Here is a 16,089-nt window from a genome sequence, read left to right as displayed (position 1 = left end):
ATTAAAATGTGAAATCCTCAGATAGATAAAAATGAGGTATGTGTTCTCTGATCCACTTCTTTGTCTGTACATCCGCTTCTATTTATGTGTGTCAGGGAAGGTGACTGAGATAAAGGCCACACTTAGAGCTGAAGGTCCTGGTGGATCTGTTTTCACCTGTTTGTCCACTCGCCTTTCTTTTAGCACGGTGGAAATCGCTTTAGTACCTTGAGACGAAGAACAACTCAGTCCTGCCATTTCATTGTTACGTTTCATAGTGTCCTTTGACCTTTTTTTTAGGTGTGGGGATATTTTGTCTTATTAACATCATGCGTGGATTAGGATTTATCGTTACTTTAATGTGGTAAAGATGTAATAGCAAACTGTGTTCGCTGAGTAAAAGGAGTCTTAGCTTCGTGTTGAGTGATGTGAGATTGAATCCTCGATTTTCCAAGAGTTGCAAAAAGGTCCGAAAAGTTGAAAAAATAGGTTCTCTATCTCTCTCTCTCTCTCTCTCACTCTCTCTCACAGCACCTGATGATCTTCAATTAGCACCACCCAGCTTTCTTGACCACTCAGGTTTGGTTCAGCGTGAGGTACGGGTACTTTGGGGGCCGACGGGGGCCTGTGCCTCTCTATTAGACTTCATCACATTCTTATTGTGTCACATGACCACTGAGGGGCGAGTGACAGATGTTGGAGAGACAGAGAGAGAGAGAGAGAGAGATGCTGAGTGTGACCCATGCCATCGCCTAATGTCCAAAGTGCTTTGTTTATTGGGAATGACAAAAATCAAGCACATTTTTGAATACCCATAAGAGTTAATGTGACCCCAAATCAAGCTGTGTTAATGAAGACATTGTGGTCTTGATTATTTAAGAAGGTTTTTTATAGAGTCTCATATTCATCCTTCACTCCAACATTTGTTTTTATCTACAATATAAAAATATTGTCGTTTTTTTGCCAGTTCGCCATAATAAAATGGCTTATTATGGGTGCCGTGTAGTTTTCTTTTCTTGCATTTAAAATGTTTTCTCCTATTTTAGTCAAATATGCATAGATATACATCACTTTTTATTAAAGCTTAAACGTGTTAACCTGGTTAATTTAGAAGTGCCAACGTTGTGGCTCTTTTAGCACGTTTGAAAAGTTCATTTGCAGAAATGGAAAACTCGTGGTTTAAAATTATATCAAAATAGTAATATCAATCAAACTGTTGGGTTGTTTTGGGTAAGTAGTAACAACTTAATACAGCTAAATAACACAATAAAATACTATAAAAACATGGTAACGTAATAAAAACATGATTTAACGGAGTTAACTGTTTGTTGGAACATCCGAGTTTAACCAATAGCGTGAGTTTGGTGGATCTTTTGGACCAACTATTGTAAAGAAATGTAGAAAACGCTGCTACAATTTTCGTATCTTTGTCTTGTTGTCCCATAGATCTTTCTAAACATCATTAAACAGGATAAACAGAGGTCAAAACAAAACAATTATTTCAAGACAAAAGTGTTTCTTATTCAAGTGCGTGGAAGTGGATAAACAGTAGACCATTGGAGTGTTTGTAGAAAGTGTCTTGGCCCGTTCCGCTGCTAACTTTCTATCCGAAGCTGCAGGAAGGTCTGAATGTTTGAGTTCATGACGTCTTAAAGGAGCACAATGAGAATTACCAATGAGAAGATCCCAAGTGTGTGTCAGTCTGAGGACTGGGAATGTTTGTGACGTAAATGCCACAGGTCAGGTGTATAACTAACAAGATTTAAGTTTCAGTTTACAATTTCTAGATTTCAAAAATGTGACGAACATAAACATTCTTCTAACACAGTCCGTTTGGTTTTCATCACGGTTCCTTTTGGACTTATAGTTTGCTTTGATGTCCAACACAGTGTGAGTTGCTCGTCGCTGCAACTTTGCCCTTGTCTGAATTGTGAAACTCAATTTGATTATATTATAGCATTAAATATTTAACGCCCTACTATATGAAAGCAAAGCATTTTTCTGCATGAATAGCTCCTGTTTAGTCAAGGAAGTAATGTGCTTTAAGTAACATCTCTCTCATCGCTGCCTTTTTTACAGCTGGAGGTTTGCTGTTAATACATCTTAGCGACTTAAACATGCAAACAACACAAAGCACTTTATTTTTATACAATAATAATGTGATAGATGGACGGATAGATCCATAATTCTATTAAATATGCTTATTTAAATGTGAAAGCGTAATAAAATGATTTATTTATTTAGCATGTTCGCTTTTTATGTCGCGCTTAAATGAGAATGCCTTACTGAAGTCTCCACACGCCGCAAAACTCTTGAACTCTCTTTAGGGTACAGTTAGGTAAAGCCACGGCGATCTTGGCTGTCATAACGTATAACACATATCAATATCCAAAGGAGTTTGTCCGACAAAGATGTGGCCGTGTAATGCTGACTGCAGTGGAGAATACAGAGCTCGCATGACCTGCTTCATTAGCACGCAGCCGTTTTATGTAGGACGTGAAAATCTTGCCTTTTCCTTCTCTCTCTCCCTCACTGCCTCCCTCTTTTTTTAAAGCGTGGCATAAATCCGGCAGATGAAAATGTCATGGAGCAGGTTTATTTTGCAAAGAGGTTTTGATTGCCTTGCGCGTGTAATTGATTGTTCCAAGGACAGGGGGAAATCTAGAAATGTCATAACAGCCTCTGCTTAGGTCTCTCCTGCTGCGAGACAATCGATGAGAAGTAAAAAGAGCTATCGATCCGCGCGCGGCAAAAACTGTAGCCTGAGACGGCATGGAGACGCGCGGAGAAAGTGGCACAGACCGCCAGACCTGTCAACAACGCCTCAGAATTACAGGCTCTCCTGCGACGCTAACGTTACCTTTAGCGAATTCGCAGAGGGCCGAGCGCGTTACAGCTGTCTTCTCGACTAACTCCTGCCAGCCGGCGGTCGGCCCGCCAACCGATCAATGATAGAAATGTTACCGCTACCAGGGTAAATGTTTGATGACGTGCTGATAAAAATATTAGCATTAGCTGGTGAAGGGCAGTGCTGGCCCGAAAACAATTCAGTGGCACGGGAAATTAGAGAGTGAAGGGAAAAAGTTCTTGCACGAGGACTGCCTGAATGTTACGTTTGTTCGTAGCGGCTCTGAACTAATGCAAATCACACCCCTGACTGGATGCTGACTGACAGATTTACCCCCAACAGAACCTCACACGTCTCGAAGGGGATGATTAGCCCACCGCAGTGGCACGCTGAAAGGACACGTCCACCGAGAGACCCGAAATGTCTCACTCGCCACATTTTTAAAGCCGTATTATTATTGGAGAATAAGTGTGACTGACTTTGCGAGTAATTTCTGCTTAGTTTCAAGCAAATCATTCGGTTAATCCACATGATCTAGAACTGTGGTGCTCAACTACGGCCCAGATTTCAAACCAACTATTTTTCTAAATTGGCATATGTCATGCAACCTGTTCGTATTGTCCATTTTTTATATAAATGTATAATCATGTATTGCAAAGAATTTATTGCACAAATTCTCAGTTTTGTATTTTTCATAGTATATATATATATATACATGGGCTGTTCATGATTGTGGTTGTCTATTGCAAAAACAGCAATTCTGTAATAAAAATAATAGAATTTGAGCTGTAAATTATTATAAATGAATACAAATATAACATAAAAACATACATCTGTGCATCCAATACCGGTTATTTCTAACCATATTAGCCAGATCTCTACGGAAGCCGCTAGGTGTCACCGCGCTGCAACGGAAGAAAACGCATGCAAATTGAAAAAACACCAGCACATTCGGAAAGCATCTTCATTAGTTTGGCGGCACATACCCTGCAAATTCTCGCAACACAACCAAACACAGAAATGCGCTGCAAATTCTCGCAACACAAACAAACGCAGAAATGCGCTGCAAATTCTCGCATCACAACCAAACACAGAAATGCGCTGCAAATTCTCGCAACACAAACAAACACAGAAATGCGCTGCAAATTCTCGCAACACAAACAAACACAGAAATGTGCTGCAAATACTCAAAACACAACCAAACACAGAAATGCGCTGCAAATACTCACAACACAAACAAACACAGAAATGCGCTGCAAATACTCACAACACAACCAAACACAGAAATGCGCTGCAAATTCTCGCAACACAACCAAACACAGAAATGTGCTGCAAATACTCAAAACACAACCAAACACAGAAATGCGCTGCAAATACTCACAACACAAACAAACACAGAAATGCGCTGCAAATACTCACAACACAAACAAACACAGAAATGCGCTGCAAATACTCGCAACACAACCAAACACAGAAATGCGCTGCAAATACTCGCAACACAACCAAACACAGAAATGCGCTGCAAATACTCACAACACAACCAAACACAGAAATGCGCTGCAAATTCTCGCAACACAAACAAACACAGAAATGCGCTGCAAATACTCGCAACACAACCAAACACAGAAATGCGCTGCAAATACTCGCAACACAAACAAACACAGAAATGCGCTGCAAATACTCAAAACACAACCAAACACAGAAATGCACTGCAAATACTCACAACACAACCAAACACAGAAATGCGCTGCAAATACTCACAACACAACCAAACACAGAAATGCGCTGCAAATTCTCGCAACACAAACAAACACAGAAATGCGCTGCAAATACTCGCATCACAACCAAACACAGAAATGCGCTGCAAATTCTCGCAACACAACCAAACACAGAAATGCGCTGCAAATACTCACAACACAACCAAACACAGAAATGCGCTGCAAATTCTCGCATCACAACCAAACACAGAAATGCGCTGCAAATTCTCGCAACACAAACAAACACAGAAATGCGCTGCAAATACTCACAACACAACCAAACACAGAAATGCGCTGCAAATACTCACAACACAACCAAACACAGAAATGCGCTGCAAATTCTCGCAACACAAACAAACACAGAAATGCGCTGCAAATACTCGCAACACAACCAAACACAGAAATGCGCTGCAAATTCTCGCAACACAACCAAACACAGAAATGCGCTGCAAATACTCACAACACAACCAAACACAGAAATGCGCTGCAAATTCTCGCATCACAACCAAACACAGAAATGCGCTGCAAATACTCACAACACAAACAAACACAGAAATGCGCTGCAAATTCTCGCATCACAACCAAACACAGAAATGCGCTGCAAATTCTCGCAACACAAACAAACACAGAAATGCGCTGCAAATACTCACAACACAACCAAACACAGAAATGCGCTGCAAATACTCACAACACAACCAAACACAGAAATGCGCTGCAAATTCTCGCATCACAACCAAACACAGAAATGCGCTGCAAATACTCGCAACACAACCAAACACAGAAATGCGCTGCAAATACTCACAACACAACCAAACACAGAAATGCGCTGCAAATTCTCGCATCACAACCAAACACAGAAATGCGCTGCAAATTCTCGCATCACAACCAAACACAGAAATGCGCTGCAAATACTCACAACACAACCAAACACAGAAATGCGCTGCAAATACTCACAACACAACCAAACACAGAAATGCGCTGCAAATTCTCGCATCACAACCAAACACAGAAATGCGCTGCAAATTCTCGCAACACAAACAAACACAGAAATGCGCTGCAAATACTCGCAACACAACCAAACACAGAAATGCGCTGCAAATACTCACAACACAAACAAACACAGAAATGTGCTGCAAATACTCAAAACACAACCAAACACAGAAATGCGCTGCAAATACTCACAACACAACCAAACACAGAAATGCGCTGCAAATACTCACAACACAACCAAACACAGAAATGCGCTGCAAATACTCACAACACAACCAAACACAGAAATGCGCTGCAAATTCTCGCAACACAAACAAACACAGAAATGCGCTGCAAATACTCACAACACAAACAAACACAGAAATTCTATCAACACAAATACAAAAACAAGTGCAAGTGCTACAGATGACAACGGAGGTGTTTTCATGCTTTTTTCTATTCTAGAAATAGATTGCCGACTTGAAAAATTTAACAAAAGAAACTATGAAGCAGTGTTAGCTGTCACTAATGTCAAAGGACAAAAAAAGTGTCATATTGTTTAATCAGTTATTAAGTACATTTAACACGATCAACAACAAAGAAAATAGGACCCCAATATAAGTTCTTTGTTGATAAGCCATTGTGCTTCAGTTTTAATCCCCTGGAAAAAACTTCCATTGTTGTTTGTGCCCCTCGCAGCGCGTTACTGTATTTGTGTTGCGAGAATTTGCAGCGCATTTCTGTGTTTGTGTTGCGAGTTTTTTCGGGGCATGCGTCGCCAAACTAATGAAGATGCTTTCTGAATTTGCTGGTGTTTTTTCAGTTTGCATGCGTTTTCTTCCATTGCAGCGAGGTGACACCTGGCGGCCACCATAGATCTCAATATATACAGCCTGTATATAAAATATGTATACATATTTTTGAGGTCTATTCCAAATGAAAAGACAAAAGCTGTGATGTGTTTCCCATGTCATTTCTATTTTTCAGGGTTGGTTTTTAAAGCCGGTTGAATCAAAGACGTCGGATGTACCCTTATGTTTGAAGTGCTGTATTAAATTACACATGCATATTACATTTTAAATGCTTTTTGTACTCCTCAACTTTTTGCCATCGTTTTTTAATATCATACTCTTTCAACTGTCTCTCCTAAACTTCATAAAAAGTAGCACGTAACTTCATTTTAGGTGCGTGAAATTTCCAGCCGGCACATTTCTACACGAGTACATTAAAACGATGGTGCCAGAGGAAATGACACAGATTACACTCACTTTGATCCGTCAAAGTGCAAAATCATTAACTCATTACAGTTTGTGTAGGTTTAGAATACGGTTTATCAAAACGTCTGACATCATTGTGAAAAAAAGTGGAAATACATCATTCTCTCTGTTACAATTAAAAAACAACTTTGTGCCAACCTTTTGATCACATTTGCGGGTAATACGAACTGACTCGTAAGAGAAAATCTGTAATAGCGTAGCTACTGTATATATGAATCAGATGTGAAAGCGCATTAAATGCACGCATTCTCTCTCGGCTCTTTTACAGCCGATTGCCTGGGAATCAGGCAGTTGTTTGGAATCCAGATGCTTCTGTGTTATGCCAGGAGTCTTTCCCAACGGATTAATGTTCTAAACACTTAGTGCCTGATTTATGATGGACAGCCTCGCTTTTCTGACCTTTGAATATCCCTGTCTAAAGATATAAATTTGTTGTGACACAGATTGGAGGGTTTACAGAAGTTTATGACATGCTAAATCTCAGCACAGACGTGCCAGCGCCTTATTTTCTTAAGCGAGTTGGACCGACGGCTGTTTTCATTGCTCTGATGTAGCGCAGAGTGCCCAACAAACCACACGTCTTCTTCTTCTAACCATTTCTCTGTTCTTAAATAAATGAGGTGCCATAGAGGTACGATTACAAAAATCATTCATGCGTGCGCCGCTTAGACCCAATCAAAATAATGTATATTGAATATTACTGAAATGAATACAAATGGCCCACGTCGAAGATCAGGTTATGCTTTGGTTGTTCTATTGGCTGAAACATCAATAACGAAAGCAGGGGGTGGACCGCACGGGTCCCGCTCGTGTGGTTGTGTCCTAATGTCTGCTGCGGTGGATTATGGAACGACTGCTGTATCTCATGTTCGAGGGAGCGGCGTCCTTGCGTTTGATCTCGCGCTCCAGAATCCCGCCGCTTGGCAAGATGGCTAACAACAAGCTCCCTGTTACAAATGGGCGAGGAAAGGAAATGTAACCATTCATGTGGGGATTTTGGAGAGATTTGTGCCTACAAGGTTAACATGTGCTTTTGGTTGTGTTAATGTCTGTCTTGTGTGTTTGGAGGATCATGGATAGGAGGAAACGTGTGTGTGCTGTCATGCCACCCTCATCTTTAGGATAAAATAGTATGAGATACAAACTTGATTTGGCCGAGAATGCTTTGCAAATGTAAATAGTTGTTGGGATTTATGCGTGTCAGTTAAGTGCCAGAACAAACATGAGTCAAAATACCAAAAAACAAGAAAGTATTTGTTTAGAGTTTGCTTGAAGTGCGAGAGCACGGTCGCAACAGAATGTCAGAGCAATAAAATATGCATTAAAACATTTTAATTGCTTTGAAGGAGACGCTCCTCAGACCTGGTGTAATGTTTTATTAGGTTGAAGAGTATTACATGTTCACTAAAACGCAGTGCGGTTGACTAATGCGTTTCTCATTTAGCCGTCTGTCTTTCCTCCGCTGTACAAATAGCACTCGATTGATCCCTCCAGGTGTAGGGTGTCATGGTAACTTTGCTTGTTTAGATTGTAAATACTTTCACCGAGCGCCATTAGCAGCTATCGTAAAAATCTCGTAAACGAAGAGAAGCATACCAGTTACCGAAAAAATGCTCTGCATCATGACTTGACAGTTTGCAACAAGTTTAGTATTTTACGTCTGTTTTTACACGGTAAATAATCTAAAGCTAAGCAAACATTGATTGATAAAGCATTTGTAATCTCGTAGGCAAACTATATACAGTATACTCATTTCAATACACTAAACAAGATGTCCCCCTCTGACATAACAAGTGCGGATTGTGAGATGCAGTATGTCATCTAAGTCATTTGAAACATCTTTAGTAAGGATGATCAAGGTGAAGAAACGCTGAGAAGCTTTCGTTAGAGAGACCTTGTTCTTCGTGTTTGTTTGGAGAGGTTAAATCCCAGCTCCATCTTTATCCATTTGCTGGCAGCAGTTCACCTCCAGGTTTGCTCTTGAGGCACCACTGAAATATTGATAAAAAGTCTTATTTTCAGAATCCGAAGGCGCAGGACAAAGTGAGAGCTACATAGTGCAGCACTTTTAGCCTCATTCCCCTCATTGAGCATCACTAGCTCCAAAAGAAATATTAACCACATGAAAAGCAAGTGCCTGGTCCGGGCTGTTAGGTCCTATGTATATTTAACCGAGCACATCTGCCCCATAACAGCTCTTGAAATTCAAAGTGCCATCCAAATATGTGCTAATAAAATATAGATCATCTTGATTTTTCCTAACCGCAACGATTGATGTAATTGACTGACTTGGGCATGTTTTATTAAGTGAATAATAAAGTACGCTTTAAGAAGTGATGAAAGATTTAGGAAATGAATCTTAATCTAGTCAACACTGGTTAATTTGTAACCAACAAATTCGATGGATCAAAAGATGTCAGGGTGCTCGCATCTATTTTAGCGGAATTTATGCCACCGTATCTTGCGAGGATTTTTTGCCTCCTTTTGAATGAAAATGATTGACAGTAAATGAGAACTTTTTTGACATTGTGAGTTTACTTTGTATCTTAAAAAGCAAAATTTGTCTTCAGATCAACTTTACAGTCTTTAGTTTTGTATAATTCAGGGGGTGTTTTGGCATGTGCAGGTGTCACCTAAACTCCTAATAGCTTTACAGCAGGTCTGTAGCGATAACACGTATCACAGCCTAGATAAAATCAATCACCTTTAGTTACTCTGAACATAAGTTTTTGTAAACAGATGAAAGGTATTGTTAGGAATCATTTACAAGGCACAACGACTTCAAAGAGAGAACATTACCATGTTAAACTTGGGAGTAGGATTTTTTGTATTATCTTTTCTTTGTATATAACATCGTATATGTGATATAATACATCAATGTTACCTGAATATACAGTGTGTAGGCAAGATTGAAAACAATTCTAACTCTTTTTTCCTCTCTTCCATCTATTTTATAGCATATGAGCCGGAGGATGATGTCAGTGCCCAGGATTCGATCACAGGAGAGGAGGGCGACAATGACATGCAGGCAGAGGAGGAGAATTCTGAGAAGCCCACATCCAAGGACAAAGACGACAAAGAGACAGACAATAAAAGCAGCTATAGCTTCCAGAACTCTCCAGTCAGTGTCCTGTCCAACCAGGAGGTCGAGCTGGAATCCCGTTTGAGTGATGGCAGTGAAAGGCTGTCTGACTTTAAAACCTCACCACTAGGAAGTCAGAAGGACACAGAGAGCAACGGCTTGAAACTGAAGGATGACATGCACAGTAGCCTGGAGAAAATGAGGGCCGCCTACGCCAACTTCCTGTCAGACTCCTATTGGTCCAAAATTGGACTGGATTTGAAGGTTGGGAACACCGGTAGCAAAACAAACTGTGACAGCACCAACGCCATCACCAAGAGTGAGTTTGACTGGCACCAAGACGCACTTTCCAAAACCCTGCAGCAAACGTTGTCCACTAAACCCATGTCAAAGCCTAATCTATTCAGCTCCGTCCATCTGTACCGACAAAACAGCAAAGCATGCGGCACGGTCTTTACTGGGGCCAGTCGCTTCCGCTGCAAAGATTGCAGCGCGGCCTACGACACTCTGGTGGAGTTGACGGTACACATGAACAAGAGTGGTCACTACCAAGATGACAACCACAAGAGGCAAAGCATTGCCTCCACTTCGTCGTCCAAGAACAGGAAGAGGAACCTTCAAGACATGGAGGGCAAGGAGGACGCACAGAAAGTGCTCAAGTGCATGTTCTGCGGCCACTCTTTTGATTCCCTGCAAGATCTGAGCGTACACATGATCAAAACAAAGCATTACCAGAAAGTGCCTTTGAAAGAACCCATTCCAGTTATCACGCCTAAATTAGTCCCACCAGCCAGGAAACGTGCATTTGAAGCCACAAGGCCTTGTTCGCCTGACTCCACCACAGGGGTCCCGGGTTACAGGGACGCCCAACGATCCTCTGGTCCCGCCAATGCTCCCAACAACCGCTACGGCTATCAGAACGGAGCTAGTTACACGTGGCAGTTCGAAACATGCAAGTCCCAGATCCTGAAGTGCATGGAATGCGGTAGCTCGCATGATACACTACAACAGCTCACAACTCACATGATGGTCACTGGCCATTTTATTAAAGTCACAAATTCGGCTTCCAAGAAGGGCAAACAGCTAGCCCTAGATCCTCTGGCAGTTGAGAAAATGCAGACATTAGCTGAACCAACACTGAATGATCTCGAAGGAGAAAAGGTGTCTCAGAAGAGCACCGCATCTGGAGACTCTGAGACAGGCACTCCAAGAGAAACGTCACCTGAGAAAACTGAAAAACATGGAGATAAGGGTGATAAGCAAGATGAGGAGGATCAGAAGTCAACTGACAGCGGTTTTAAGTATCCGTATTTGAGGGAAGAGGACCTCGAGCAGGGAACCAGCGGAGGGGGGGACATTCTCAAGTCTTTAGCAAACACGGTAGCTTCTGCGATTAATAAAGCTCAAACAGGGACCCCCAGCTGGAGCGCTTACCCCAGCATTCATGCAGCATACCAGCTCTCGGGGGTGATCAAGTCCACCTCGTTTTCCTCTTCTCCTCCCATCCAACTGAAGCAAAGTCTCAACCATAAACACAGAGCCATTGCTCCCAAGAGGAAATTCTTTCAGGGACTTCATGCACATGAAAGTTTCCAGAGACATCACAATTCGGACATCAAAAAGGAGAGGAGCGGTGCATCCGAAGGCAAAGAGAGCGAGAGCAGTAGGTTTGATCTGGCGGAAAATGACGACAGTGATTGTCAGGACGACTCCTCTTCCTCTTCAAAGCTGGATGCAGACTGTGTAAGTGAAGAGAGTGACACTATCAAAGGAAAGTTGAGCCCAGCTTTCTCTGACAGAGGGAACCAGTCGCCCAGCCCCCCTGCCAGCAATGGGCACAGCAGTTCCTCTGAGCTTGTCAGCGACTCCCAGGAAGTCCTTAGCATAAACCCTCTCAGCGCACTACAGTCTGTCTTAAACAATCATTTGGGTAAAGCAAACAAGCCCAGGCCGGAAAGCATTTCCCATCGTACACAATCTATATTTTCTGAACTGAGTAGAGGTCTAAACAAACCGAGATCCACACTCTCAACAGCAGCTTCCATCAGGGCCAGCAATAGTTTCATGTACACGAATGACGACCAGCCGATAGACCTGACAAAATACAAACAAAGTAAAACCAACCCATCGCTCTCATTGCAGTCCTCCACTCCCGTGCCGCAGAAACACGCGCTCTCTGACATTGCAGATATGGTGAAGGTTCTTCCAAAAGCCACCACGCCAAAGCCCTCGATGCCGTCGAGGATGCCCATCATGAAGCTAGAGACCGACGTGCGACGTTTCGAAGACTTGTCCAACGATATGTACTCCGTCCACAAGCGCAAAGGTCGACAGTCCAACTGGAATCCTCAGCATCTGCTCATCCTTCAAGCTCAGTTTGCCTCCAGTCTTTTTCAGACATCCGAGGGCAAGTATCTCCTCTCAGATCTGGGTCCTCAGGAGAGGATGCACATCTCAAAGTTCACAGGGCTTTCCATGACCACCATCAGCCACTGGCTTGCCAACGTAAAGTACCAACTTAGAAAAACAGGGGGGACCAAATTTTTAAAGAACATGGACACCGGCTATCCAGTCTTCTACTGCAATGACTGTGCTTCACAATTCAGAACGCCCTCCGCGTTTATATCCCACCTTGAGAACCACCTCGGGTTTCTGATCAAGGACATGAACAAACTGCCCATAGAGCACCCTACTAAAGTAACAGAACCTGAACTTTCAAAGGCTCTCAACGTACGGCCGACTGACTCGCAGATCACGGAGGAGGAAACTGACTCCAAGTTCAAATGCAAGCTTTGCAGTCGGACATTTGCCAGCAATCACGCAGTCAAACTTCACTTGAGTAAAACTCACAGTAAATCCCCCGAGAATCATTCTCAGTTTGTTGAAATGGACAAAGAGTAGATTTGACCATTTTTTATATACTGTAGTTCATATGTTGTTGATAAATGACTGTAATTGCTCTGCTTTTATAAAACACGGGTCAAATTGTCTAATTTGTTTTGGTTTACCTTTTTCCCACATTGTTTCAAGTAGCATTATGTAGAATGCTTAAAAATCAACATTTCATCATACTGAGGACTAAACGGATGCACTGGCTGGGATAGAATGAAGCGTGCTGTTAGAAAATAAATAATCATGAAAAGATGAATACATTGACGTAAGTCTTTGCACCCTGTTCAAATGCACCACCGGTAATGAAATGTATTACTGCTTGAGACATAAATGCTGATGTTTGCATGCAATAGCTCTGGCTATGACTACTATTTATTTGTATGATATGGCAAGTTTTAACTGTATTACGTTTAACGACAAATCGATCGACTGTAATTTGCAAAGCTGAAATGCGCCCGTGTAAACATGCACCGGCGCTCGGACAGGTAGCCGGACACACATTTACTGAAATGTACAGTATATTTGCTCTGTAAAATGTTTGTGTCGCAACGATAGAACAGAAAAGCACTTTAATAAAAGTTTAATCACGTGTTTAAGCGCAGATTCAGTGTGTGGGCTTAAAGATTTGGACAGGTTTGACACCAGGATGTCTCACATTAATGTATACTTAGCATTGCAGAAAATGAGCGTCTCATTGGGAAAGCTTGTGAGACGAAGAAACACTGCACCTTTTATACCAATACAAATAAAGCATTAACATTTTCTACCTGTCTGCACGTCTTCAAGTTCATTGTTTTCCAATTTGGTGAAATATGATAACAAAGTGAATTTATGATCTCTAACATGACCCTGATGTGACCTTTTGCTGCAATTTATCTTTCTTTTTAGCTCATTAAAACCTGTTTTGTCAACACCCTTGAAATCTGATTATGCAGTAAAATGTTCATTTTTTATCCAGTCGTTTGTCATTAAAGATCATCGTGTATAATCATGTCTTTTATTCCGTGGCAGACCCGGTCATCACAGGGTGACCGTGAAGTGCTGCCCTCAGATGTGCACGCTCCATTTCTCCAGCTAAAAATTCTGATCAAATCAAATAGATATGAAACCAAAAGCACCACCGTTCCTAACACACCATTTTCAGTCAATCTAGATTTAAACTAGATGTCCCTCGCATATGATGCTCCTGCACATTCATTTCCACACATCCAAAAAAGAATTAACCTTTGAACCTTGCAAAATGTATTGCCGTTTTCCGCAATGAAGCCATCGTATCTGTTTTACGACAGAAAACTGACATCTGATTGTAAACGGAAGAGAGCGTCTGGCGATTTGGACGTGCCGTCCTTTGTTTGAAACGAGCAGGCAATCACGATTGCTCATCGGATGACACCTAATGCAGTTAAAGTATTCCGCAATAATTCCTCCTTGCATTTATAATTACAGCCATCCAGCTCACACCTCAGTGCACAGATTAAAGCCATAAATTATTTAGCGTTTTGCCTCGCCGATGGATTCTTGATTCTCTCCACCGAGCCATTATGCCTCGGAATACCAACTTCCTTTAAATGGAAGCCCGAGGATGATTTAAGATACGCTGAACAATACGACACAAACGAAGGCAATATTTCGGTCATTTGTGCTTCTTAATTAAAATTGAGAGTGTGCCTGTAAAGCCAAATCGAGGCAAACGGAAGCGTGCCGAGGTAACTCACCATCGACTCATTTAGCCTTTGCGGTTAATGGCGAGATTTTGAAATGACCCCGCCGCTGGATGTGCACGTGTGACGTGTTAACGCCTGAAATGGGTTGTGAGGTAGCGGCTCAATGTCAGAGATTCACATTAGAGGCCTGGGTGCTTTTCTTCAATGTAATCAGGGGGAGGAAATTAGCTGTTTCTAATATTAATTCAGAACAATAATTCAAAGTCATTTGAGATTTATTGCCACATTAAAGGAAGGCTGAAATCGGATACACAATCAGGGCCTTAAACAACCCCGCGATTAATTAACTGTGTCTGCTATGTTTATACAGGGTGGCGGGGTAAAAATAAAAAAAAATAAAAAAAACGTGTGCTAAAAGAACAATAAGCGCGAGGAAAGGAACAAACGAGTATGTAGATAATTACGTTAGTGTCCTGATAAATATTGCCGGGTAATTTGCGAATAATATCTTTTAAAGACCTCGGGGTGTGTCTCATTCCACAGCAGATGTCAAAATACACAGAAATCGCAAATGTAGGCCCTGGCGAGGGCCTAACAAACATTTAAAAGCACTGGAGCATTTTTGACAATGGAGCGTTTTACTGCAAACAAGGGATTGAGACACACCCGAGGTATTATATTATGGATATAAATCCTCCTTTGTCATTTAAAGTCTCACTCATTCAGTTTTTTGGATGGAAACACATCTACATAACGCCTGAATGCTTAATCCAGCAAATGTGCTTGTACCATCTTCCCCGGGCGCGCGTGCTTCGGCTTGTCAGGCGGACACTTGAGATGTGTCACTCGTCCTCCTAATTAAGTCACAGCGGTGGAAAAGAGTCGTGTGCATCCAGACGCTGATTTTAAACCGCACCAAAATAAAACATTTTAAGTGCTTTAACTGGACTGAAAATAAACTCAAATTTGTGAGCAAAAAATGTCAGCGAGCGGTTAAGTGTCACATGTCAAAGGAACGGTAACGTAATGGGAAACCCTGGAGTGAAATGTTTGGAATATGACTTGTGTTGGAACAGTTTCATTGTTTGGGAACGACAAAGACAGGTTAAGACATTGTTTTACTTGTTTTTCGAAAACGTTGCTAATCTTTCACTTGTTTTTTCCGGACTGGGAGTTGGATCTCCAACACTGAACTGAATTGTGTATCATACAAAGTAAACAAACATTTCCTTAAAGGAACAGTTCACCCAAAATGAAAATTCTGTCACCATTTATTCAAACTCAAGTTGTTCCAAACCTACCACAGAAAATGTTATATTTTGAAGAATTTAGGGACGCAAACAGTTCTGGGGCACCTTCGATTTACATTTTTACAATGACGCCCCGGACCTGACAATTGCTAATATTCGATCAAATATCTTCCTTTGTGTTCCTCTGAATAAAGACACACAGACACAGGTATGGACCAACTTGAGGGATGAGTACTGTATATAATGAAAGAATTTTTATTTTTGGGTGAACTGTCCCTTTAATGCCAAACATTTAAATGCAAATATTTTTCCATGCATTGAGGCAACATAATATTTACAACAATGATGAAAAAAGGCCATGACATGGACTA

General features: G+C 41.5%; 1 protein-coding gene across 1 annotated transcript in view; it reads left to right on the top strand.

Moving 5' to 3' along the window:
- tshz2 (teashirt zinc finger homeobox 2) overlaps window positions 1–13,784 on the top strand; it is a 44,107-nt gene extending 30,323 nt beyond the window's left edge. Inside the window, exon 2 of the mRNA XM_079479023.1 lies at window positions 9,788–13,784. Within this exon, the coding sequence (XP_079335149.1) occupies window positions 9,788–12,813 (3,026 nt within the window). The 3' untranslated portion in view covers window positions 12,814–13,784. The remainder of the gene's footprint in view (window positions 1–9,787) is intronic.
- The last annotated feature ends 2,305 nt before the right edge of the window (window positions 13,785–16,089 follow it).

The sequence above is a fragment of the Barbatula barbatula genome (genome assembly GCF_947034865.1).
Source record: "Barbatula barbatula genome assembly, chromosome: 17".
NCBI classification, from domain to species: Eukaryota; Metazoa; Chordata; class Actinopteri; order Cypriniformes; family Nemacheilidae; genus Barbatula; species Barbatula barbatula.
This window is presented reverse-complemented; position numbering and strand designations above follow the sequence as displayed.